Source organism: Macaca fascicularis, chromosome 1 (assembly GCF_037993035.2).
Source record: "Macaca fascicularis isolate 582-1 chromosome 1, T2T-MFA8v1.1".
Classification (NCBI taxonomy): Eukaryota; Metazoa; Chordata; class Mammalia; order Primates; family Cercopithecidae; genus Macaca; species Macaca fascicularis.
The window spans coordinates 58,929,153-58,954,330 of NC_088375.1; the positions used below are offsets into that span (position 1 = coordinate 58,929,153).

At 51.8% G+C, this 25,178-nt stretch overlaps 1 protein-coding gene across 1 annotated transcript in view; it reads left to right on the plus strand.

Annotated features, from left to right (window-relative positions):
• The first annotated feature begins 2,021 nt into the window (after positions 1-2,021).
• IGFN1 (immunoglobulin like and fibronectin type III domain containing 1) overlaps positions 2,022-25,178 on the plus strand; it is a 37,034-nt gene continuing 13,877 nt past the window's right edge. The window contains exons 1-13 of the mRNA XM_065539523.1: positions 2,022-2,106; positions 4,368-4,421; positions 5,238-5,357; positions 7,274-7,413; positions 8,657-8,756; positions 10,789-10,833; positions 11,062-11,107; positions 11,684-11,858; positions 13,176-13,289; positions 15,445-15,613; positions 16,800-17,072; positions 17,833-24,168; positions 24,755-24,870. Of these exons, the coding sequence (XP_065395595.1) occupies positions 4,415-4,421; positions 5,238-5,357; positions 7,274-7,413; positions 8,657-8,756; positions 10,789-10,833; positions 11,062-11,107; positions 11,684-11,858; positions 13,176-13,289; positions 15,445-15,613; positions 16,800-17,072; positions 17,833-24,168; positions 24,755-24,870 (7,641 nt within the window). The 5' untranslated portion in view covers positions 2,022-2,106; positions 4,368-4,414. The remainder of the gene's footprint in view (positions 2,107-4,367; positions 4,422-5,237; positions 5,358-7,273; positions 7,414-8,656; positions 8,757-10,788; positions 10,834-11,061; positions 11,108-11,683; positions 11,859-13,175; positions 13,290-15,444; positions 15,614-16,799; positions 17,073-17,832; positions 24,169-24,754; positions 24,871-25,178) is intronic.

Sequence of the window (25,178 nt, forward strand, 5' to 3'; positions counted from 1 at the left end):
ACATTTGATGGAGGATCAAGTGGGGAGAGTGGTAAAAACTGCGTAACTCATCTCAGTTCCTTGGAGTCATGAAATTTCCATTTTATTGCAGTGATACGGATCCAAGTATGACATAGCACAGAGAGGAGTGGGTCCCCTAATGTGGGCTGCTGTTAAAACATGGAAAATGGGGTGGATGTAGTGGCTTACACTTGCCATTCCAGCACTTTGGGAGGCCGATGCGGGAGGATCATTTGAGCCCAGGAGTTTGAGACCAGCCTGGGCAACATGGCAAGATCTTATCTCTATTTAGAAAACAACAATAACAACAACAACAACAACATGGAAAATGGAGGCCAGGTAGCAGGACACACCTTGACTCGTGGATCTGCAAGCCGTCCCCAGACTTCAGGGAAGCGCACATGGGCTATCTACGGGGGCAACAGAGGCACCTGAAATGCTGAAGGGCTCTGCATTGGGCCATGTTCACAGCCTCCTCCTTCCCGCTCCTGGGATGATACAGCATTGCAGCTCAGGAGGCCCCTGGAGCTCAGGGTTCCACTATGAGAAAGAACACCCTGGGGTGTTCTCCTGGGACCGTACTCCTGGGACGTAGACTCCTGCTTCTCTCTTCCTCCTTCCTCCAATCCCTTGCATCTCTGCAGCCAGAATGAGTTCTTTTAAAAGGCAGATTGGATTCTGTCACCTCCCCACCTTAAACAAACCTTAGTAACCCTTACAATAGAGATCAAAACTCTTCAATGGCCCCCAAAGCCTACCTGTCCAAACTCAACTCTCACTGCCAGTCTTTCTCTTGCTGTCCAAGGTCCAGCCCTCCCCTCACACTCTCCATTGTCTCCTTCAGAGCCCCCACATCTGCCTGCCCCATTAGACTGCAAACTTCATAATGGGGGGGCCCTGTCATTCGCTTACGTTTGTATTCCCAGGGCTTAACACAGTGCCAGAGCCAGGGCTCAACCCAGGGTAGGTGTTCAACACACATTTGTTGAACAAATGAAAGACCAGCCCTGACACTCAGAAACACACAGGAAGGACACACAAATGCATGTGTGTGTGCATGCACGGACACATATACACACGCTTGCGCAGAAGACGTCAAACACGTCCCCTCTAGGAGCACATCCAGAGGTAGTGCCTGTAGAAATCGGCAAGATGCTAATGAATACGTGTAAATATTCAGTGTCCTCCCTTGGAGGACATACACCCCATTTCCCTTCTACTTCACCTGAATCCTGGATCAGCCTTGCTTATGGGTGGCAACAAAGCAGTTCTCTGTCCTTAAGGAGACAGAATGTGGCTCTTTAAAAGCACACCAAGTGGCCTTATCTCCTGGGCCTCACCTACCCTCCACTCTCCCTAAGAAAATCTGTTACCAGCCTTGTATTTCCAATTTCCACTTGCCATCCATCTGCCAACCATCTGCCCTGCCAACTTCAGCCCCCAACCCTGCTGGTCAGGTCACCCCTTCTATTCCTTGAAAAGCTCCTGAGCAAGCTCACCTTCTCCAGCAGGCCTCCTGACTACACAATTCCCAGGGTCTCCTCCTTCCTGGTCACTCGGTGGACTCTGTGTCTGTGACTCCATTAGTGACTGCCTTCCCTCCCACTCTTAAAGTTTGCTGCCTCTTTGGTACCACTTTGAGATGTGATTCCCAAGAGGGCAGCGGCTTTATGTATCTGTGTGACTTATGGTGTCAAAGGTCCCAAGGGACCAGCTTAGCTGAAAAGTTAAGGGTTTGGATGATGAAAATGTCCTTGCTAAAAAGGCATCATGGGGCAAATTTATACTAAGCCAGTCTGGTTAAGAGCTTAAAGCTCTGCAAAGCGAGGAGTTGGATGGACTGATGTCACAGGACCCTTCCATCTCTGACCTCCTCTGAGCTAGAGTGTTAGCCCTGGGGGGCCTTACCCTGCCAAGCCTGGACTGGAGGAGGAGGAGGAGGCGGGGTGAGTGGGAGGGGCGGAGAGAGCAGAGGCGCCTGCAGCAACTGACACCTGCTCCAGCCCTGCCTGTCTACTACCAGTCGATCCAGAGCCTCCAGCAAGCAGCAGCTGGAAACGGGGAAGAGAGAGCAGACAGGAAGCGGGAGGCCAGCTGTATACCCAGGTAAGTGGGCACTCACACCTGGCTGCCCACCCAGGCCAGGATAGGGCCGGATGGAGACACTAACCTGCTGTCCAGTTTTTCTATGCAGGAAGGGGCAGGCAGTGGGTAGGACATCTGCCTGGTGAACATTCCCTGGCTGGCCGTTCACACGCTGGAGTGCACCTGTATCCCCTCTAGGCGACTCCAGGATATCTGGAAGAGAGAATTTCAGTGTGTCCTGTCTGGGTGGTTCTGTCCCGGCTCTAATTTTCTGGACACGGCTTGACTTTGAGTGTGATACGATGACCAGATTAAAAATATCACTAGCAGTCCAGAATAAGGACCTCAGGCTGGGACTTGTTATATTTTGGTTAGTAACATGGTCAAAGCAGTTGAGAGAACCCCATTTGGCTCTTCCTGCCTCCATTTCTACCAGTTGAGAGGTAGCAGGGACCAGCTGGAGGTAGCAGGGACCTGGATCTGCAGGATGGATCCGGGGAGGGTAGGGAGCCATAGATCCTGGAGAGGGGCCAGGGAGACACTGCCCCCGGATCCAGTGCTGAGAGTGTTGCTGGGACAGCTGAAGTAAGGACACAAACTGACATTTGCTTTTGGGAATAATTGGACTTCTTAAATGTGGGAATGAATTATGGAGGAGAGAATTCACTTCCTTTCTCATTTCTTCCAACTGAGACCACATCCCTCTAGTCTCCAACTCAACAGATCTCTTCCCCCATGTCATTGACTTTGTACCAAATCTGGCTTATTTTAGAAGATGGTGGAGCACCAGAAGTGGATGGCTTAATGTCACACCCCTAAGATCCCCCAAGGGCTTTGCTTCTTTTGCCTTCCTCAGCTGGGAGCTGTAGGCAGGAAGCTGGAGGGAGAAGAGTGGTATCATCGTTATCCTTCTTCATGTGTTACCAATAGCTGAGTAACAGGATGATAGCTGCTCATGGTGATGATGTGTGTGACGATGGAGATGATGACTCAGATAGCTGTGTTGAACTCAGACTACTCCAGTGTGGGGTCTCCAACTGCTGCCAGCGCACTTGCCAGGAAGCTGCACTGAGGGGTGGGTGGGACGGGGGCCCATACAGCCCTCCCCCTGGCCATGGCCAGCTGGGTCCTCATCCGTTGGTGACTGTCTTCCCTCCCACCCTTCCTCATGACTCCCTTCGGCATAGCGCCTGTGGCACCTGTGACCGCTCCAGAACGCAGTTGGCGTACCATGGCATTCCAGCACGCTAGGGTGCAGCGGCTGGGCTGGTGAGGGGCCGCCAGGGGCCAGAAGTGCCAGTGGGTGGGCCATTGCGAAATGGAATGATCTCCATGGGAGAGAGGAATTCGCTCTGTCATGTGTGATTCTATATTAATGACAGGGCTTTTTGGGCAGAAAATGGAGTCCCCAAAATGGAACCGCTTGGCCGTGGGCCAATCGCACAGAGGGTGGGACTGCTGGAGAACTCTTTCAAGACATCTCCCCACCCCAATTTATGGCTCTCATCCCATCCCAGAGCCAACCCCCTTCCTCTCCTGTGTGGGACTCCCCATTGACCATAACAGATGGATGCAATTAAGAGGAAATCGGGAGAGATGGTGGTGGTGACAGAATGGAAAATACTCCTGTTCATCTGACACTATAATTCACTGGCTTCAGAGGGGAGCAGATGGATTTATGGGGATCCTATGGGCCTGGGCCAAGAAGAACTTAAGAGCAGCAAAGTTGAGGACTCTCCCCTACAGACCTTGTGACCGGAAGGATTCTATGAATGTGGGAGGTAGAGGACTTTGGGGTCCTGCCAGAAAATTTCAGAGTTGGGGAAGGAGCCAGGAGTCCCAAAGAATGTCCTTGGAGAATTCTCATTCCAAAGTCAATGGGGCAAGCTGTTACACAGCTGGAAGGATCCTGAATGGATCTGATTTCCTCAGGTTTGGGAAGGTTGTGTCTCACCCTCTGGGCAGGGTCATCAGGCCTGGGGTCCCACCAGGAGGCCAGGCCACCAGCACAGTGTGCAGGCTCAGCCTATGGTTCCCTTTACCTGGGAATGTTACCAACTGGGTAGCATCCTACCCACTCCCTGGTCTCTGGGAAATTGGTTTTGCAGGGGACAGGGAATTGCAGGAAACCAATCAGCGCCATTAGTGGGTTAGAAAAGCTCTTGGGGGCAGCAGCTTTTTCCAGCTCCCACCCCAGACATTGGCTTATGCACTGATGGTGTGGGAGGGGTGGGGTGAGACCAGGCTGGATCTCTCAAAAGCAATTCCATTTCTGTTCTCAGGAAAATAGAACTTCTACCCTGAGAGGAGTCAAAGAGGAGGCAGAACTATGGCAGGTAAGAGAACAAACCTCCCCTCCCCAACCCTCCCTGGCAATCCTTACCAGGACAGAGAGGAGGGAAGTGGTAGGGATCAGAGATTTCTGGGAATGTGCCCATCTTGTTTGTTGTTGTTGTTGTTGCTGCTGATTTTGAGACAGAGCCTCACTCTGTTGCCCAAGTTGGAGTGCAGTGGCACAATCTTGGCTCACTGGAAGCTCCGCCTCCTGGGTTCAAGTGATTCTCCTGCCTCACTCTCCCGAGTAGCTGGGATTATAAGCATGTGCCACCATGCCTGGCTAATTTTTGTATTTTTAGTAGAGATGGGGTTTCACCATGTTGGCCAGGCTGGTCTCAAACACCTGATCTCACGCAATCTGCCCGCCTTGGCCTCCCAAAGTGCTGGGATTACAGGCGTGAGCCATTGTGCTGGGCCTTTTTTTTTTTTTAAGAGTCTTGGCTTTGGATTTCAATTTGTTTTCCTGAATAAGGGGTGCAGAGCCCCCACATGAGCTCCCGCTTCCTGAAAAGGAGCCCTTTCCCACTCTCTCTTCCAAGCTTTTCTCCAGTGACACACACAGGGTCTTCCCAGGGTGCCCCACCCACTTCCTAGAGGCTCCATTCACATTACCTGAGGGGTGCCACCAGATTCTCATTAGAGAATTAAAAAGCACTGTGCACAGGCGGGAGGTAGGACAAAAATCCTGCCCCAACAGTAGGAGCGAGAAGGGGCTTCTTGCTCCTTGGGCGAGTGGATGGATGCCCATTCTGTTGAAGGGTCACCCAATAGGGAGAAGGCGGAAGGCCCACCTCCCTCTCTCCTGCATTCTTCAGGAAAGTTCCGGAAGTCCCATATCCCTGGGGTGAGCATCTGGCAGCTGGTGGAGGAGATCCCTGAAGGCTGCAGCACGCCGGACTTTGAGCAGAAGCCCGTCACCTTGGCTCTGCCAGAGGGTGAGAGCCCAGAGGGGAGCTGTGGAGGGGAAGCAAGATTCCTGCTGTCCTACCTCCCAGGGGAGAGGGCTAGGGCACACACCTTCCTGGACACCCAGGCCCTACATCCATCACCAGACCATAGCCTGGCTCCCTCCTATCCTTAAGGGGGTACGTGCTTACCTGGAACCCTAGAAGTGACAAGGGACCTGGGGAAAAGAGTGGATAAAGAGAATGAAGAGACAACATGCTATTCCAGTGTGAGAAATATCTGGGGGGCAAGGATGGAAAAATGCTAAATTGGGGAGCAGGGAAAGGTTGTGGTGTTTTCTGGTCCCTCTCTCCTCTCCTCAAAGCCACCGCTGCAGATAGGCACTGTTAATACAGTTAATGTGATTCCTCCCAATCCTCGCTTCCAGGCAGCAACACCCGCAGTGGCTCACAGGCTGGGCTCAAGAAGGCCCTTCTAGAAGGCCACATAAGAAAGTGCCCAGAAAAGTGGTGGGAACAAAGGCTTATTGGGGAAAAAGTGGAAATTGGTGTTCTTTCCCCAACACACATCCCTGCAATAAATTTTAGTTAATAGCATCCTCGTAATAAGAAAAAGAATGGCATTTTATTTTTCTTTTTTCTATTATTATTATTATTATTATTATTATTATTATTATTATTAGAGACGGAGTTTTGCTCTTGTTGCCCAGGCTGGAGTGCAATAGCTCGATCTCAGCTCACTGCAACCTCCGCCTCCTGGGTTTAAGAGATTCTCCTGCCTTGGCCTCCCAAGTAGCTGGGATTATAGGCATGGGCCACCATGTCTGGCTAATTTTTTGGTATTTTTAGTAGAGACAGGGTTTCTCCATGTTGGTCAGGCTGGTCGCGCACTCCCGACCTCAGCTAATCCACCTGCCTTGGCCTCCCAAAGTGCTGGGATTACAGGCGTGAGCCACCGCACCTGGCCAAAGAATGGTATCTTATTTTTCTAAATCTGGAACAAGGTAATGAGAAATTGGGATGGGCCCTTGGGCCTTTAGTCTATATTGCTCTCTACTAAGATGTTCCTGGTGGGAGGCTGAGGGATTATTTGAGGGCAGGCAGTTCCCAGGTCTCCATGCCAGGCATGGAGCTTGGGGTCTTTTCTGAGGTTGGAACCTATGTCTCAGCACCAGCTCCTTTGGGCACCAAATAGCCATTCTTTCCCGTGGTTGTGATTCTTCTTCCCTCTAGAGAGTAGGAATGGGAAGGCAACCCACAAAAATCTCTCTTTTTTTTGAGATGGTGTCTCACTCTGTCACCTAGGTTGGAGTGCAGTGGCGTGATCTCTGCTCACTACAACCTCTGCTTCCAGGGTTCAAGCAATTTTCCTGCCTCAGCCTCCCAAGTAGATGGGATTACAGGCACGCACCACCACGCCTGGCTAATTTTTGTGTTTTTAGTAGAGATGGGGTTTCACCATGTTGGCCAGACTGCTCTCGAACTCCTGACTTCAGGCGATCTGCCCACCTTGGCCTCCCAAAGTGCTGGGATTACAGGCGTAAGCCCCTGTGCCTGGCCGGAACTCACAAAATCTCATTCCCTTCCCAGTCTTGGCAGAGCCTTCAGACTCCTTGCTCACCCACTCTCAAGAAAAGCCCCTCTCCCCTAAAGCCCTGCTGGCCTCCCCTTTCACCAGGGCCAGTCCACCTATCTCTTTCCCTCAAGCAGCCCAAGCTTCAGAAATACAGAAAGAGGAAGGACTGCCCTCTGGGTGCCTGGAATCTGCTGCTTTCCACCTGCCTGTTCCAAGTCCTGAGTCAAGGGGACCCAGGCCTGGCACCCTTTTTGGAAGGGGCTGTTGAAATACCTAGATGAGGAAGATGATGTAAATTAAAATTTAAATAAAGTATACAGTCACCTTCTCCCAAGTTGTCAGTCTTCTTGCTCGTCTCTTCCTGCTGCAGGGAAAAATGCTATCTTTCGGGCTGTGGTCTGTGGGGAGCCCAGGCCCGAGGTGCATTGGCAGAACTCCAAAGGTGACCTCAGTGACTCCAGCAAGTACAAGATCTCCTCCAGCCCTGGCAGCAAGGAGCACGTGCTGCAGGTAATAACCATAGCTCTTCCCCTGACCAGGGTCTATTCATCTTTTCCCATCCCCTTGAAGATCTCTTTGGCAGCCTTCAGGCCCTAGAGGAGTAAGACATACTCCTTGTTGAAGTTGAATCCATTCAACTCCATCTCGTGACTCAAAGTTGACTGAGCCAAGAATGGATCTGGCAGGCTCTCAGATACCTCTGCTGATAACCGGGAAGGTGGTGTAGATTGGAGCTTAAGAGCTCAAGCTCTGAAGTCAGACTGCTGGGGTTACAATCCCAGGCCCACCACCTTGGCTTTGGAAAGTCACTTTACTCTTTCTATCTCTGTCTCCTCATTTGTAAAAATGGGGTAATAACAGGACCTGCTTTAAGGAGTTGTTATGAGTTGTTGTTGTTGTTGAGACAGATCTCGCTCTGTTGCCCAGGCTGAAGTGCAATGGCATGATCTCAGCTCACTGCAACCTCCGCCTCCCGGGTTCAAGCGATTCTCCTGCTTCGGCCTCCCAAGTAGCTGGGATCACAGGCATGCGCCTTCACGCCCAGCTGATTTTTGTATTTTTAGTAGAGAAGGGGTTTCACCATGTTGGCCAGGCTAGCCTCGAACTCCTGACCAACGGTGATCTGTCTGCCTCGGCCTCCCAAAGTGCTGGGATTACAGAATGAGCCACTGTGCCTGGCCAGGAGCTGCTATGAGGATGAAAGTTTTATGTAAAGTGTCTAGCTAGTGCCTGGCCTATAGTGAGTACTCAATCAATCTTGGCTAATCTGAGCAATACTATAAATACTAACCATGGGATACCTACTATGTGCCAGGCCCTACTATGTCACAGGGGCTAAACATTTGACATAGATTATATATTTAATTCTAATCATTCACCACTTTTTTGAGGAATTATATTCCCATCTTATAAATGAAGAAACTGAAGTTGAGAGAAGTTAGATAACTTGCTCAAGGTCCCACAGCCAGTAATACAGGACAGAGACTGTTTTCAGGCCCAGATCCATCTGACCCCAAAATCACGCTCTTTCTACTATGCTACATTGTCTCTGATGGCAAAGAATGGGTACATCCACCCTCTGTCCCGAACCAGGTTTTTGTTTTGAGATCTGTCTTTCCTGATAAAGACTATGAGCTCCATAAGGACTAGGACTATGTCTTAATCACTTTATACCCCCAACACATAGCCGTGTCTAGTAAATGGAGGAAGGGGACATGGTAGCCCTGCTCCTCTGCCCTTGGCCTTTCTGCAGATCAACAAGCTGACAGGTGAGGACACGGATCTGTACCGCTGCACAGCAGTAAACATGTACGGAGAGGCCACGTGCTCAGCGAGACTCACCGTCATTGAAGGTGGGCTTTTCCCTGAGCTTGTCTCATCAGTGCACAGGGCAGAGAGCCCACAGAGGAATTAGAGGCCCCGTGGCTAGTGAGGGAGGGGAGCAGAGGGGAGGGAGGCCCACTGAGGCTGCCGCCGCTGCTGCAGCCCCACCTTGTGCTGGGCCCCCGGCTTCATCCACATGCACACTGAAGTCTGCATGTGTTTAAAAAGGCACACCTTGGCAGATGCTCTGAAGGATATTCTCTTGGCCCAGTAAATGAGCAGGACCTGAAAGCTGGCTTCTAGTCCTAGAGCTTCTGCTAACTCATTGAATGGGCTTTATTTTCCTCTCTGGGTCTCAGTTTCTCCACCGTGCAAAGGATATTTGGATATTTTGGACAGGCCTATGCCAGAGTTAACAAACAGGTCACACAAAGGCCAAATTCTCCCTCAGACATGTATTTGGGCATGCGTGGTGTTTGAAATTTTAAATCTTGTCAACCTGTAGTAATTAAAAGGTAGATATCTCTTGAGGAAGCAGGTCTAGTCTCGCCATTGATTATGCTTACAATTGATCTCCCTACAAGTAACAGAAAATCCTACTAAGAGTAGCCTAAGAAATAAAGATATTTCATTCCTTCACATAAGAAGTTTTGCGAGTGGTGTCCAGGGCTCATACCACAACTCAGGGCTGCCATTAGACAGCTGATTCCTTTGGTCCCACTGCTCTGCCATCCTTAGCAGATTGGCTTATCACCTCATGGCCATAAGAGGGCCATGGCAGATCCAAACCTAATCCATGTTCAAGGTAGGAAGGTGGAAGAGGTGGCCCAGGTCCATCTGCCTCTCTTATTTTTATTTTTATATTTTTGAGATGGAGTCTCACTCCATCACCCAGGCTGGAGTGCAGTGGCGCAATCTTGGCTCACTGCAACCTCTGCCTCCCAGGTTCAAGCCACTCTCCAGCCTCCCCTGAGTAGCTGGGATGACAGGTGTGCGCCACTACGCCTGGCTAATTTTTGTATTTTTAGTTGAAACAGGGTTTCACCATATTGGCCAGGCTGTTCTCAAACTCCTGACCTCAGGTGACCCGCCTGCCTCAGCCTGCCAAAGTGCTGGGATTATAGGCATGAGCCACTGCGTCTGGCCTTTTATTTTTTGTTTTTTTGAGACCTGTTGCCCAGGCTGGAGTGCAGTGGTGTGATTATGGCTCACTGCAGCCTTGACCTCCCAGGCCCAAGTGATCCTCCCACCTCAGCCTCCCAAGTAACTGGGACTACATGCATGCATCATCACACCCAGCTAATTTTTTGATTTTTTTTTTTTTTTTTTTTTTTGGTAGAGGTGGGATCTCCCTATGTTGCCCAGGCTGGTTTGGAACTCTTGGGCTCAAGCTATCCTCCCACTTTGGCCTCCCAAAGTGCTGGGATTATAGGTGTGAAACACCACAACCAGCCCATCCACCTTTTTTATAGAGGAAGCAAAGGCTTTCTCAGAAATTCCTGGAGCTCATTGGTCAGGATGGTGTCACATGAGCACTGCTAGTTGCAAGGGAAGCTGGGAAGGCGAGTGTTTAGCTTTTTCAGCCTCTCTAGTGGAAGCAGATGATGAGGATTACCAATGGCTGCAGGATTAACCAAACAGCAGTGTCTGACCTATTTGGTAATATTGGGCTTATACCCTGATATGGCAGCTCTCAGGTGGAGTGAAAGAGCAGCTGCCCCTTTAGATACTCTTGAGTTTGTTGTGGTTGCCAATGTCTGCTTCACGCATTTCTGCCGCCTCCCTGGCCCCTGTGGACACATGACTGGGCCTCCCCTGCATGAGATGATGCTTAGGTTGGTCCCCTTGGCCATGGGTAAGGCTCTGGGGTAAAAAAGTTTATGATGGACAGACCCTCCATCCTGCTCCATCCCTCTTGCTGGGATCATCCATGCCTTAGAGGACAGTGGGGAGAGCAGGGCTCTGGGACTCCATCAGTTTCTCAGGAAGACTGTCAACGTGTCTTACTTCCCTCCCTGCTTGTCCACATCGACTCCTTCCTCTCCTCCCTGGATGATCCAGTTGGCTTTCGGAAGAATCGGAAGAGGCACAAGGAACCACAGGAAGGTAAGTAGATTTGTCAGAAATCTCCTTGGGGCCTGTGGGGGATAGACTACTCCTTTCCTGGTGTTCCCTGCCTGGTTGAGCCACCATGCATACCTTGTGGGTCACCACCAGTCTTCAGGACAGCCCCTTTCAAAGGCTTGGTTGTCAGCATGGGCACACAGAAAAGCCCTGCATCAACCCTCAGGCATCCCACCTGGGACTGAGGCCTCATTCCTGCTCCTTTTCCAGACCTCAGGAAGGAGCTGATGGACTTCCGGAAGTTGCTGAAAAAGAGGTGGGTTTGGGCCTGTCCATGAGGGATTTTGGAGCCTCCCATAGTATTCACTCCCTACTATTTCCATAAGTAAGTTGGGCTTGGGCCGCACCTCCACCCAACACAGCAGGGAGCTGGACTGCCTGTAGCAGATGGGAGGATGGGAAGGGGACTGAACCGGGAATTCTGGATCTAGCTCTGCCATTTCAAAGCTCTATATCCTTGAGTTAATCATCTCTCCTCTGATTTCCTCCTTTGCAAAATGTGGTGGTCCACTGGAACAATGATGTAACTTTTTTTTTTTAAAGCAACAGAACAATGCAACACCCACTTTCCCCACACATCTTACTTAGAAATCTACAATACAGGTTGTTAGAAGCATTTCTCCTGAAAGTTGTGGGGTGAGGCTGAGGCTCGCCCCACCCATCTCTGAATCCTTCTGGCCCCAAAAGTGGTCAGTCCCAGAGATTCCAGGCTCTGTATTTCCTTGAGTGCAGATAGAGCAGCTTCCTAGAACTACTTGGGGCACCAGAGCCAGGTGGCCAACAAAGGAGCAGGGGTTCCTCTGGCCTCTGACTGGCTGGCCTTGCTCCCCAGGGCCCCACCAGCCCCTGAGAAAAAGATAGACCTTGAGCAGGTATGGCAGCTGCTGATGACGGCAGACAGGAAGGACTACGAACAGATCTGCATGAAGTACGGCATCGTCGACTACCGTGGCATGCTGCGCAAGCTACAGGAGATGAAGAAGGAGCAGGAGGACAAGATGGCACAGGTGCCTCACTCCATGGCCACCCCTCACTCCATGCCCACCCCACACATCTGGACCATAGGTGCCTCACACCTGGAGGTGGGCTTGGAGGCAGAACTTAGGAAACCAAGTATGATCGAGGGGCCTGTCTCCATCTAGTCCCCAATGGGGTATCTGGCTAAGGCCTTGGGATCCCAGGTTGGCGTCCTGCCTTTGCAACCTGGTTCTGATACTTACTAAACTCTGGAGCTTTGGAAGAGTTAGGGCCTCTGTATCTTGGATTCTTCATCTGTAAAATGGGAATTATAGTCATGCCTACCTCGCAGGGTTATTGGGAGGATAATGAGAGAATGTACTTAAAGTACTTAGCTTAGTGCCTGATACATGGTAAGGGCTCGATTTTTGCTATCATTATCATTGTCACCAGATTGGGGGGGGTGCGGTACCTCATTGGTTTATTTCTCCTTTTTTTTTTTTTTTTGAGATAGAGTCTCACTCTGTTGCCCAGGCTGGAGTGCAGTAGCACAATCTTGGCTCACTGCAAGCTCCGCCTCCTGGGTTCACGCCATTCTCCTGCCTCAGCCTTCTGAGTAGCTGGGACTACAGGCGCCTGCCACCACGCCCGGCTAACTTTTTGTATTTTTAGTAGAGATGGGGTTTCACCGTGTTAGCCAGGATGGTCTCAATCTCCTGAACTCGTGATCTGCCCGCCTCGGCCTCCCAAAGTGCTGGGATTACGGGCGTGAGCCACCGCGCCCAGCTACCTGGTTTATTTCTAAAGGCTTTCATGGAAGGGAATTTTACAGTTCCCATTAGCACTCTGATCCCAGAATCTTATCAGCTGTACAGGAATTTCTTCCCTGTGTCTAACTTAACTATAACATAAGTCTAATTTTTCTTCTGAAAATAGAAAACAACTCGTTTTCATTACCCTGAAAATAGTATCTTATCCCCTTGAAGGATAAGTTTCCTTACACCTAGGGTCTCAGCCTTCTCTCCTCAAAGCTTTCTCATTGGGTTTGACACAGGACCCAGCACAGAGCTTTGCACACAGTAGGTGTTCAACTAGTGTTTGTTAGAAGTACAGATGAATTGAAATGCCCTACTGAGTTCTAGCACCTGGGCACCTGGGGTCTTTTCTTGGTTGTCTTCTTGATCTGATCTCTCATCTTGGAGAATTTCCTTCCTTGAGGGGCTTACTTTTCCCCACTTGTAAAAGGGGCCAATGCATGCTCATCTGGGACGCTGTGGGCCTGGGATGGTACCAGGACCTATGAGGGTTTGGAGTGCCCCAAAGAGAGAACTTCATGAACTCTCCTGGTGGGTTTGTCTGCTTTGTAGTACATCAACGCCATCTCCAGCTTAAGACACATCAGGGTCACCAAGGATGGGATTGCAAAGTTTGACCTGGAGCTGGATCTCAAGGATTCTCAGAGCAAGATTTACCTGTATAAGGTGAGGCTGGAGGGGCTATGAGTGGGGGGATCTGGCAGGGATGCTGCAGGTCTAGTGGGGAGAGAACTGTGGGTACCCTGAATTCCTCCATGGGAACAACCAGAGCACACAAATGGTGAGCCCCTCATCCCATGGAGTTCCTGGTTGGAGTTGGGCCAAACCCTGGTGTAGACCATCCATCCACAAGGACTTCTTATCTCACACTGAGCAACCAGTCTCTCCAGCTGGTCCTGTGACTCTCTGTAAATTGTGTCTAACACCAGAGCATGGGGGTGAAAAGAGGGTTCTGAGAAAGTGCACCCCTTTCCATCTGAGCTTTCTTTCCAGAGACTTCATACATCCCTACCTGGGCTCTAGGAGTAGTTACCTGCCAACCAGATGGGGGCAGCGGCAGGTGGGGAGAAGCTGGTAAAATTTGGCTAGTTCTGTAGCCAGACTCATCCAGCTTCATCACTTATAAGCTGTATGACCTCAGACAAGATACTTATCTTCCCCGTGCCTCAGTTTCCTCACTTGTGAACTGGGGATAATATAGGACCCGCCTCACGGTGTACTGCAGCACTAAATGACATCATGCGTGACTTGCCCCTCCCCTCACCTCTCTGCTCATTCCTGCTTCTCTTCCCCTTGTCCCTCTGTTCCTGCCCCACTGGCCTCATCCCTGTTCCTTTGCCCCAGCTGTTCCCTCTGCTTGGCATGCTCATCCCTGATATCAACAGGGCTCATTCCTTCATGGCAGAGAGCCTTCCCTTGACCACTCTGTGTGATTCCACTATGTCCCTCCAGCCCCGTCCTGGCACTCAGGAGCCCTGGACCCATATCTACCTTTTTGTTCCCTGGTTCTCTCTTCTCTTTATTTCTCTCTCTCTCTTCCTTCTTTCCTTTTTTCCTTTTCTCTCTCTCTCTTCCTTCTTTCCTTCCTTGCTTCCTTTTTTTCCTTTTCTTTCTTTCTTTTTCTTTCTTTCCCTTCCTTTCTTTCTTTCCTTTTCTCTTTCTTCCTTTCTTTCTTTCTTCCTTCCTTCCTTCCTTCCTTCCTTCCTTCCTTCCTTCCTTTCTTCCTTCCTTCCTTCCTTTCTTCTTTCTTTCTTTCTTTCTTTCTTTCTTTCTTTCTTTCTTTCTTTCTTTCTTTCTTTCTTTCTTTCTTTCTTTCTTTCTTCCCTCTCTTTCTCTCTCTTTCTTTCCTTCTACAGGGTCTTACTCTGTTGCCCAGGCTGGAGTGCAGTGGTGCAATCTCAGCTCACTGAAACCTCTCCCTCCCAGGTTCAATCAATTCTCCTGCCTCGGACTCCCGAGTAGCTGGGATTACAGGTGTTTGCCACCACACCCAGCTAATTTTTCATATTTTCAGTACAGATGGGGTTTCACCATGTTTTCCAGGCTGGTCTTGAACTCCTGACCTCAAGTGATTCACCTGCCTCAGCCTCCCAAAGTGCTGGGATTACATGCATGAGCCATCACGCCCAGCCAGTTCTATTTCTTTCTAACATAAATTATTTACTTATTTATGACATTTATTATTTATATTTTTCCCCCATAGGATTTTAGCTAGTGAGAGCAGGAATCTTTTTTTAGGCACTGATGTGTCCTAAGTACCTAAAACAGTGCCTGGCACACAGTGGGCCCCTAATAAGTATTAGCTGTTGTTAATATTCAGCAAGTAGCAAACCTATCTAGGGCTTAAAGTAGGTATGCATATAGATTACTGGGTTTGTAGAGCCTTATGGATATCTGATGGTATTCTCTGCAAGTTCCTGTTGGTGAATAAGTTGAGCTAGGGCCCGTGGGCCATTGGTGTCATGTCCAGCCTCCCCTGCTATCCTCGCAGGGCTGCTGGGGAGTAACTCTACTCACAGCCTGAGCTGGAATGTCAGCAACTTCAGGTGCCCCTTTGTATAACACTTGCAGACTTTTCACTCCATGGACATTCCTAGAGCATGGATTCCCATCCAGCTCACAATCCCTGTTCCCATGTCCTCCAGGCCCTGCTGTCCACCCCATCCCAGCTCCTCTATGGTTCCAGGAATCTGTTGTCTGGTGATTGGATTGATTCTCCCAGTGAGTGGGAGAAAACTGCTGGTTATAGCCAGAATGGGACTGGGGCAGGAAGCACTGAGGACCCGCTGAGGCCCACCTCCTCTTCCTTTTCTGGCCTTAGGATGGTGAGATGATCCCCTATGGCTTCAACAACCAGACCAAGCACTGTCTGCGCCGGCTGGGAAAGCGTTATGAGTTCCAGATCCAAGACTTGAGGCCTGAGGACTCTGGCATTTACCAGGTCAAGGTGGAGGATGCTGTGGTCTTCTCCACAGAACTGGAGGCCAGTGGTGAGTGGTCTACACTGCCAAAGTTGGAGTCGGGGAGATCTGTGAGAAGTGGAGTCCATGTTGGTGCAATGTGTGTGTCAGGGGGTAAATGTGATGTGGCCCCAGCTGCAAAGACAATTGAGAGACGGACACATACCTAGATGGCCAAATTTTGATGCTTTCTGTTTTCCAAAGCCTTGGTGCAAGTTATCTCTCCTGGTGCTGAGCTGGGTTCTACTGAATTACCGTCACAGACACAGAACATATGTGTCATGCCTCTGCTCAGACCTTCTGCAGCCACCAATTATTTTCAGATCAGATCCAGACTAATTGCATAGCCTCTAGAACTCCTTTCTGTTGCATGTCCTCATCTCCCACAAAGCCCTAGCAAGAATCTCTGGGTTAGGCATCCTCGCGCTCCATACAGACCTTTCCTTTTCTGCTTCCTGTATTCCTTCCCTATCTAGGAACTGCCACTCCTCCTTCATCAAACTCTGTGCCATCCCCATGAGTACCTGTGTCCACATCACTCTCAGAGCAACTTGCCAGCTCAAGGGGGTTCTTGAAAGGACAAGGAGAGGCCTGGGGAAGGGAGCATGTCCTAAGAACATGGCTAAATCAAGGTTGGGGGAGAGAAAAGGGGGTTATGTGTCCCAGTAGTGGGGAGGTGCCCAGATGGGACTTTGAGAAGCCTGAAAACAGTGCAGTTTGGGAAAAGGAGTGCGGGTTTGGGAGTCAGCCAGACCCTGGTGTGAATCTTGGTTTCTCTTAACTGCATAAGACTGGAGCAAGTTATTTAACTTTTTAAGCCTCAGTTTTCTCACCTGTAAGAAGAAATTAATAATACTTACCTGGGGGTAAGCAATTATTACTTGGATGAATAAGATAAAGGATGAATAAGATAAAGTACTGGCTCTTAGCATAGTGGTTTTCTTCATGCATCCACCTTGTCCCCAAATAGAACTTTTGGGTTTAGAAGTATGGAATCCTAGAGCTGAAAATAAGCCTCATTGCTCATAATTCTAACCCCTCATTTTATGTAGGGGGAATTCATACCTGAGGTCCAGAGGCGACCTATCCCAGGTAACACAGGGAGTTTGTGGCTGAGCTGGTCTAAGCCAGGATTTCTGAACGGCCAGCCTTGCCGCCTCAGGTCACACTGTGTCATACCATCAAGCTGATATCCCCATTCTTGCTTCCCTGGCAGCCATACCCCCAAGAGTGGTGGTCCCACTGGCGGAGACCCACTGTGAGGAGCACGGTGACGCAGTCTTCGAATGTACCTTCTCCAGCCCCTGCCCTAGTGCAGCCTGGCATTTCCGGCACCGGCTACTCCACCCCAGTGACAAATATGAAGTGTTTGTGTCCCCCGACGGGCTGACCCACCGGCTGGTGGTGAGGGGCGCCCGTTTCTCAGACATGGGCCCCTACTCGCTGGGCACTGGGCTGTACACTTCCAGCGCCTGGCTGGTGGTTGAAGGTGAGTGCTTCACATCTCTGTCTTTCTCTGCCTCCAGGGAAGACCTCGGGGCTGCAGAGGCATGAGGAAGGCGAGGCAGTGGGATTTCCTCTGGTCAGCCATTTGCTCTGGAACGATTCCCTTGCTCAGAGAGAATAAGGAAGGCTCCTTAGATTATTCTCCACCCATTGCTGTGCAGACCTTCATGGCCAACCCAACCCTTCTCAGCTGTGTCTGCTCCACTGGGTCTCTTGGAATTACTCTGGGGCACAGATGGCTCTAGGGTCCTAGGCAGCCTTGGGACAGTGGCCCAGGTTCAGTCTGGGTGAGAAGGCCCTGCATCAGACCAGAGCGCACTCTCAAACCTCCCTGGGGATTGAAATTTGGGTTCAAGATGTTCCCAGGAAAGTGTAAATTGGACATAAGTTAGGCAGGTGATAGAGCAAGTTGATATTTTAAAAACCATGCACCTGCTGCGGCAGTTTGATAAACAAATGACTTTTGGCTTATGCATTTTCTCCAAAATCCTCAAGAAGCCTGTAGCAGGGTGGCCTGTGGGTATGGGACTGGGGGAGGTGGTGATGGGATTCACCCATCCATCCCTGGAACACCCTGGCTGCCTTGCCAGGTGGTCAGCTTGCTTCTCTCCTGGGGAAGCGTAGGTCAGGCAAGCAGTTGGGCTCAGGCAGGTGCTTTGGCCAGATTTAACAGGAGTTTTGGTACTTTCTCTTGTCTCTCCATGTGGGCACTGATCTTCCATATGAATAAACACTCACCAAAGCTGGGAAGGATAAAGACCTTCAGTCCACAAGTGCTGACCACCAACTACAGAGGCAAGGAGCCCAGGCCTCAGGAGCAGAAGAGTCTGGGAGCATCAACAGCCAGGGAGAGAAATTCAGAGAGCAGGACCCCAGTGGGGGCTCCCTTGAGGGGGCAGGGATGGCTTCTGGGTTCCAGCACATAGCCAGCCCAGACAGGGATGGCCTTGGCAGACATGGCTACTCCTTGATGGAAGACAAGGGGGCAGCTGTCTCAGCCTGGGGCCCTGGACAGGAAGGCAAAGGCTTTCTAGAAGCAGAGGGAAGCGGAGTCACTCTTCCCAGGGAAAGTCAATCTGGCAGAGAGGGAGGCTGGGCTGAAAGCCTTGCAGAGAGGCCCTATCTACAGGGAGAGAGCTCAGAGTCAGGGTTGGGCCTCCCAGAAAAACGACAGCAAGATCGTGGCAGAGACAGCAACGGTGATGAATGCTGGAGGACAGCAGGAGGCTGGGAGGCTGGGTCCAGTCCGCTCCAGGCTGGAGGACTGGGGAGCAGCAGGGAAGGAAAGGAGCACAGAGGGGATAGTGGAAGACAACTGGATAGGCATGCCCCGGAGCAACTGTGGGATGCTCAACTGAGACCTGGGAGAGGAAAGAGTGACATGCAGGGCTACCAGTCTGATCCTGTAGGGTCCTGGCCAAGAGGAAAGCAGATAAAGATTTCACAGGGTGACAGCTTGGCTGAGATGGACAGAGGGGATGCTCCAAGTAGGGAAAGAAGGAGAGGAGTAGTAGTGTGGGGTAGTGGGACTGGCCTGGGAGAAGCTGGAGACAGCAATGGGGTGGGAGGTCCTGGCACCCTGGAGTTTACTGGAGGAAGAGGTTCTGGCTCCAAGGCAGGTATGGGCCCTGAATCCTGGGATTCTCAGGGAGGTAGACATACTGACTATGGGGAAGCCTGGGGCTACTGGGGGTCAGGAGAGTTTCTAGGACAGACACTTGGAGACAAGGACTTCCAGGAACCATCAATATCAGGTGGTAGAAAATTCCGTCTGGGAGATGGGAGTCCTGAGATCAAAGCGGAAGACTCACTGCAGGAGGCAGATGGTCTGTGCAGGGGGGAATCTGTAGTTGGAGGAAGTGTCTATAAAACTGGCCCTGGAGGCCCAGGAGACCCCAGAGGCTGCGAAGGTGGCCTACAGAAGCTCAGGGGAAGGGATGACCAGGAAACAGCTTGGGCCTCAGGTGAGATAGGGGATGACCCCAGAAGCTTCCAGTCTTCCCAGGAGTGGACAGCAGGTCACAGAGCAGCAGGGAGTGTTGGCAGAATAGAATCTAAGGGCACAAGTCCTTGGGATGACACACCATCTAGCCTCAGAAAAACTGGAGCCCACTATGGGTCTGGAGTGCTGGGACCCAGTGGAGGGCAAGAGGGTATGGGTGGTACCCAGGTGGCTGGACTGACAGAGTCTGGTCAGGGGGTGGATGCCAGAAGCCGTGGGCTAAGTAGGTCTCCAGGCCTGGGTGCTCAGGGATCTGGGGGGATACTAGGAGATACAGAAGGATTAAGAGGTCCTGGGTCAATAGGGTCTGAACCAGATTTCTGGAATGGGTCAGGGAGCTCCAGAGTAAAAGGACCCAGAGGCTATAAGGATGACTTGGAAGGTCCTGGGAGAATGGAATCTAGGTACGAGGGTGGCTTAGGATATTCTAGGGGAATAGGCCCTAAAAGCGGGGCTGGTTATAGCTATGGCTCAGGGGTTCCAGGAGAAATGGGGTCTGGCCATGGTGCTGGTTGTAGAGTTTCCCCTAGGGCACCTGCAGGAATGGAGTCTGAGGAAGGGGGTGCATACAGGAATGGCTCTGGGGTGCCTGGGGGAGTGTGGTCAGGAAATGAAGAATCTGGCCCTGCAGGAGGAGGGTCTGGGAGAATTGCCAGTCTTAAGAATGGCTCAGGTGGTCCTGATGGAGCACCCGTGGATGACATCAGGAATTGGGCCTCTGCACGCCAGGGCGGCATGGGCCCTAGGGGAGGGCACCATTCAGATGGCGGCCTAGGGAGTCCTGAGATGACGGGGTCTGTGGGTAGAGGTGGTCTCAAGGCCCCTGGAGTAGTGGAGACTGTTGGGATGGGATGTGTGGAAGCAGAACCAGAGAGCTCTGGAAGAATAAGGCCTTGGAGTCAGACTGGCTTCAGAGCCTCAGAGGCCCTGGGGGCCTTTGGAGAAGGAGGCTATGAAGATGGCTCTGGGGGTCCAGAAGCCATGGAACCAGGGCCTCTGAGGGCAGGGAGCAAAGTGGGTGAGGGGGATGGGACAAGATGCCCTGGTGCTAGGGCCTGTGGAGCTGGAGCTCGTTACAGGGATGATCCCAGGCACCCTGAGGCACTCGCACCTCACACCGGCGCTGCTTCTGAGAGCCAGTGGGCTTATGGCGCTGGCAATGTGCTGGGTTATGAGGATGGATCAGAACTGCCAGGGCCTCAGGGAACTGGGGTCAGAACAGCCTATGGAGAAGGGTCAAGGGGTCTTGGGCCTAGGAGTACAGGACCAGGGGGTGAGGCAGGCTTTAGAGAGAGTTCAGGGGACCTCCAAGGAATGGGATCAGCAGATGGGCCGGGTTGTAGGAAGGGTATTGGGGGTTCGGGGGAAATGGGGTCAGTGGATAAGGAAGGTTACAGGGAAGATTTGGGGACTCCTGAGAATACGGGTTCGGGGAGCAAGGCTGCTTATAGGGATGGTGTAGGGGGTTCTGGGGCAATGGGGTCAACGGATGAAGCAGATTATAGGAGAGATTTAGGGGCTCCTGAAGGAATAAGTTCAGGGAGCAAGGCAGATTATAGGGGTGGTTTACAGGGTTCCAAGGAAATGGGTTCAGAGAGCAATGCAGATTATAGGGGTGGTTTAAAGGGTTCCAGGGAAATGGGGCCAATGGATGAAGCAGATTATAGGAAAGATTTGGGGGTTCCTGAGGGAACGGGTGCAGATTATAGGGGTGGCTTAAGGGGTCCTGGGGAGATGGGGTCAGTGGATGAGTCAGGTCATAGGAATGGGACTGGAGGTTATGGGGAAATGGGGTTGGGTTATAGGGAGGATGTGGGGGCTCCTGAGGGAATGGGCACAGGGAGCAAGGCAGGTTATAGCGATGGCTTAAGGGGTTCTGGAGAAATGAGGTCAATGGATGAGGCAGGTTATAGGAAAAATTTGGGAGCTCCTGAGGGAATGGATTCAGGGAGCAAGGCAGGTTACAGGGGTGGTTTAAGGGGTTCTGGGAAAATTGGGTTAATTGATGAGTCAGGCTCTAGGAAAGATTTGGGGGTTCCTAAGGGAGTGGGTTCAGGGAGTAAGGAAGGTTTTAGGGATGGTTTAGGGGGTTCTGGGAAAATGGGGTCAGTGGATGAGGCAGGCTACAGGAAGGATTTGGGGGTTTCTGAGGGAGTGGGTTCAGGGAGTAAGGCAGGTTTTAGGGATGGTTTAGGGGGTTCTGGGAAAATTGGGTTAATTGATGAGGCAGGCTCTAGAAAAGATTTGGGAGTTTCTGAGGGAGTGGGTTCAGGGAGTAAGGAAGGTTTTAGGGATGGTTTAGGGGGTTCTGGGGAAATGGGGTTAATTGATGAGTCAGGCTCTAGGAAAGATTTGGGGGTTCCTAAGGGAGTGGGTTCAGGGAGTAAGGAAGGTTTTAGGGATGGTTTAGGGGGTTCTGGGAAAATGCCGTCAGTGGATGAGGCAGGCTACAGGAAGGATTTGGGGGTTTCTGAGGGAGTGGGTTCAGGGAGTAAGGCAGGTTTTAGGGATGGTTTAGGGGGTTCTGGGGAAATGGGGTCAGTGGATGAGGCAGGCTACAGGAAGGATTTGGGGGCTCCTGAGGGAATGGGCACAGGGAGCAAGGCAGGTTACAGGGGTGGTTTAAGGGGTTCTGGGAAAATGGGGTTAATTGATGAGTCAGGCTCTAGGAAAGATTTGGGGGTTCCTAAGGGAGTGGGTTCAGGGAGTAAGGAAGGTTTTAGGGATGGTTTAGGGGGTTCTGGGAAAATGGGGTCAGTGGATGAGGCAGGCTACAGGAAGGATTTGGGGGTTTCTGAGGGAATGGATTCAGGGAGCAAGGCAGGTTACAGGGGTGGTTTAAGGGGTTCTGGGAAAATTGGGTTAATTGATGAGGCAGGCTCTAGGAAAGATTTGGGAGTTTCTGAGGGAGTGGGTTCAGGGAGTAAGGAAGGTTTTAGGGATGGTTTAGGGGGTTCTGGGGAAATGGGGTCAGTGGATGAGGCAGGCTACAGGAAGGATTTGGGGGCTCCTAAGGGAGTGGGTTCAGGGAGTAAGGAAGGTTTTAGGGATGGTTTAGGGGGTTCTGGGGAAATGGGGTCAGTGGATGAGGCAGGTTATAGAAAGGATTTGGGAGCTCCTGAGGGAATGGATTCAGGGAGTTATACAGATTACAGGAATGGTCTAGGCGGTTCTGGAAAAATTAGTTCAGGAGGTGAGGCAGGTTATAAGAATGTTTTAGGGGGTTCTGGGAGGATTCCATTAGGGAGTGAGGCAGGCTCTAGGGGTAGTTTGGAGGATTCTGGGTACATTTTGTCAAGGAGTGAGGCAGGTTGTGGGCAAGGCTTTGGGGGAACTGGTGGCATGGGGTCAGGGAGTGAGGTCAGTTATAGGGGAGGCTCAGGAGGATCTGGGGAAATGGGGCCAGAGGGTGAGATGGGTTATGGAGGTGGTTCAGGGAGGCTTGGAGTACCAGGCTCACTAGCTGGAATAGGACATGAGGCTGGACCCAGAGGCCACAAAGCCATGGGGCACAGGTCAGGATATTGGGTAGCATCAGAGGGTGGCACGAGCTGCAAGGATGGTCCAGAGCGAGCCAGGGAAACAGGGCTTGTGGATGGGGCAGGACCTGGGGTGGAACCTGGGATGGCTGGAATGCTGGGCACTGCAGGTGGCATGGCACAGAGAGACAGCCCCAGGGGCCCAGGGGTGCTGGGGTCTCAGGGAGGGCCACAGACTCTTTCAGATGAGAGAGGCTCCACCAAAGATCTTGGGGGCTATGGAACCTCAGGGATCCCTGAGGCCTTGGAGGCTGCTGGTGACGAGGGAAAACCAGATGTCAAAGAATGGCAAGATAGTTCTGGGACTCCAGGGTCTTTTAGGGACAGAGGGGCTCCCAGGGCAAAGGATAGGTCTCCAGACCAAGCAGGGATCATGGGGTCTTCTGGGTTTCTTGATGGCAAGGGAGCAGTAGAAGGTGAAACCTGGGCAGGAATGGCTGCTCTGGGGTCTGGACATGAACAGGACATCTGGAAAGCAGGCCCAGGAATGACAGACAGGGGTAGAGTTGCTGGCCAGGGGAGATTGGCATCTCAGGGAGGCGGGGACTCACTTTTGGGAGGCAGAAGGATAGGCTCAAGGAGCTCAGCGGGGACAGGCCAGGATCTGGACAGCAGCTCTATGCCTGGGGAAAGGGGCAAGTCAACATCAGGGCCTGCTGATGGACTAGGAATGAGCAATGCCTGGGCTCCTGACTGGGAAAACCAGGGGTTTAGCCGAGGCAGTGTAGGTGCTGGGAAGCAGCCCGCAGGCTCCAGAGCTTCCGGTTCTCTGCAGGAAAAAGATGCCGCTTTTGGTGGGATCCATGAAGGGCCAGGGGGCTTAAAGGGCAGGGAGGGTGCACCAGGCCAAGAGGTGGCTGGTGGATGCCGAAGCCCATGGTCCCTGGATAGCAAAGGTTCAAGTCGTGGAAGGGGCAGTTCTGGTGGTGCAGAGGACTCAGGTATCCTGGGCAAGGGGAATTCTACTGAGCGGGGAAATGCTGTCATCCCAAAACCTGGGGAGTCAGGACCTCAGGGAGCCTGGAATGGCTTAGATGGTCCCTTTGGCAGAAGAGCCTCTGGAGATAGGTCAGGAGGGACCCAGGACCTGAGCTCTCAGCTAGGCAAGGGACAGAGAGGAGGAAAGAGGTCCCTCGGGGAACAGGGGTCCCTGGAGGCTGAGGATGGTGAGGTCCAGGATCATGGGGCCCTAAAGGAGGATGAGGTACAGGGAGTGGAAGAGGCTGGGAGGTCAGGCAGGAGGCCTGGCTCACTTAGGAGCAGGTCTCAGGCACAGTCAGGGGCTGAGGTGGGAGGAGGAAAGAGAAGGGGAGCGGATGAGGCTGGAAGCATGGGATGGCAGTCTATGGGGGAGAACCGGGGGTGCCTGGAGGAGATGCTGAGTGAAGATCAGAGCCGGGAGCCCCCCAGTCACCGTGGTAGCAGGAGAGGTGGCAAAGATGGCAGTTTGGACATCTATGGAGAGAGGAGAGATGCTACCCAGAGTTCCACATCCAGATATAAGCCTGGCACTGGCAGTTTCTCCAAGGAGGCCCGAGGTAGGTGCTTCTCTGCTAAGCTGGCTCCCATGGGCTAGAGACAGTGGGGAGCTCCCTGGCCACTGGGATGCTTGGGTCTGTCCCAGTTCTGCCCCCAGCCCCAGGATTTTGTCCCTGCCAGTACTCCCCATTCTCAGGAACCTTTTGCAAATCTAGGAAGCAACCTCTTCCTCTTTATGAAGATGGGGTCCAGCCTGTGAAAGACTCAGAGTTCTCCTAGGAGACCTCTTTGCTCTTGAAACCTTATGTCCACAGCACCAGAGTTGTTGACCCAACTCTCTGTGGGTTACCAGACTTCTCACCTGGGTGACTTGCAGCGGCGGGAGGAAGGGGGCCTTCGTATACCTTACACCCCAGGTCTCCTGGACCAGCCTAGGTCCTGCTGAGAAAAGCAGCAATGCTTGGGCTCCTGTCTAGGAAGACCAGGGCATTGGCACCAAGGCAGCATAGATGCTGGGAACCAGCCCTGCTGACACCAGCTGTGCCCAGTTGGCAGGACCATGGTGGCCTTGCAGGGCACAGCGCAGGCCATGGTCTGGGAGGCTCAGCTCTGGCGACCCCCTCTGTGTCTCTCCCGGCCCCATAGGCCACTTCTCCCAGGGCCTGGCTGACATGAAGGTGCAGCAGGGGGAGGCTGCCACACTCTCCTGTATCCTCACCAGTGACCTGGGACCCGGCACCTGGTTTAAGGATGGCGTCAAGGTACTGCCTCCTCTCACAGCTTCTCTTTACCAGCAGGAGGGACAGAGGTAAAGCAGAGAACAAGAAGAGGGTAGAGGCTTTGAAAGAAAGATTTTTCATTCTTCATTTTACTAATGTATCCACCTCAGGAGAAGTTTAAATAGCCAATAACTTGGTGTGTTTAAAATAAAATTGGATTTTTAAATGATGTGTATCCTACGCCCTGCAGCACACCCCTTGTTCTTCCACCATCCAAAACGCCTCTTCTATACCCATACCTGCTGAATCCTACCCATCCTTCAAAGGCTTGTATAAATGCCATCTTCTCA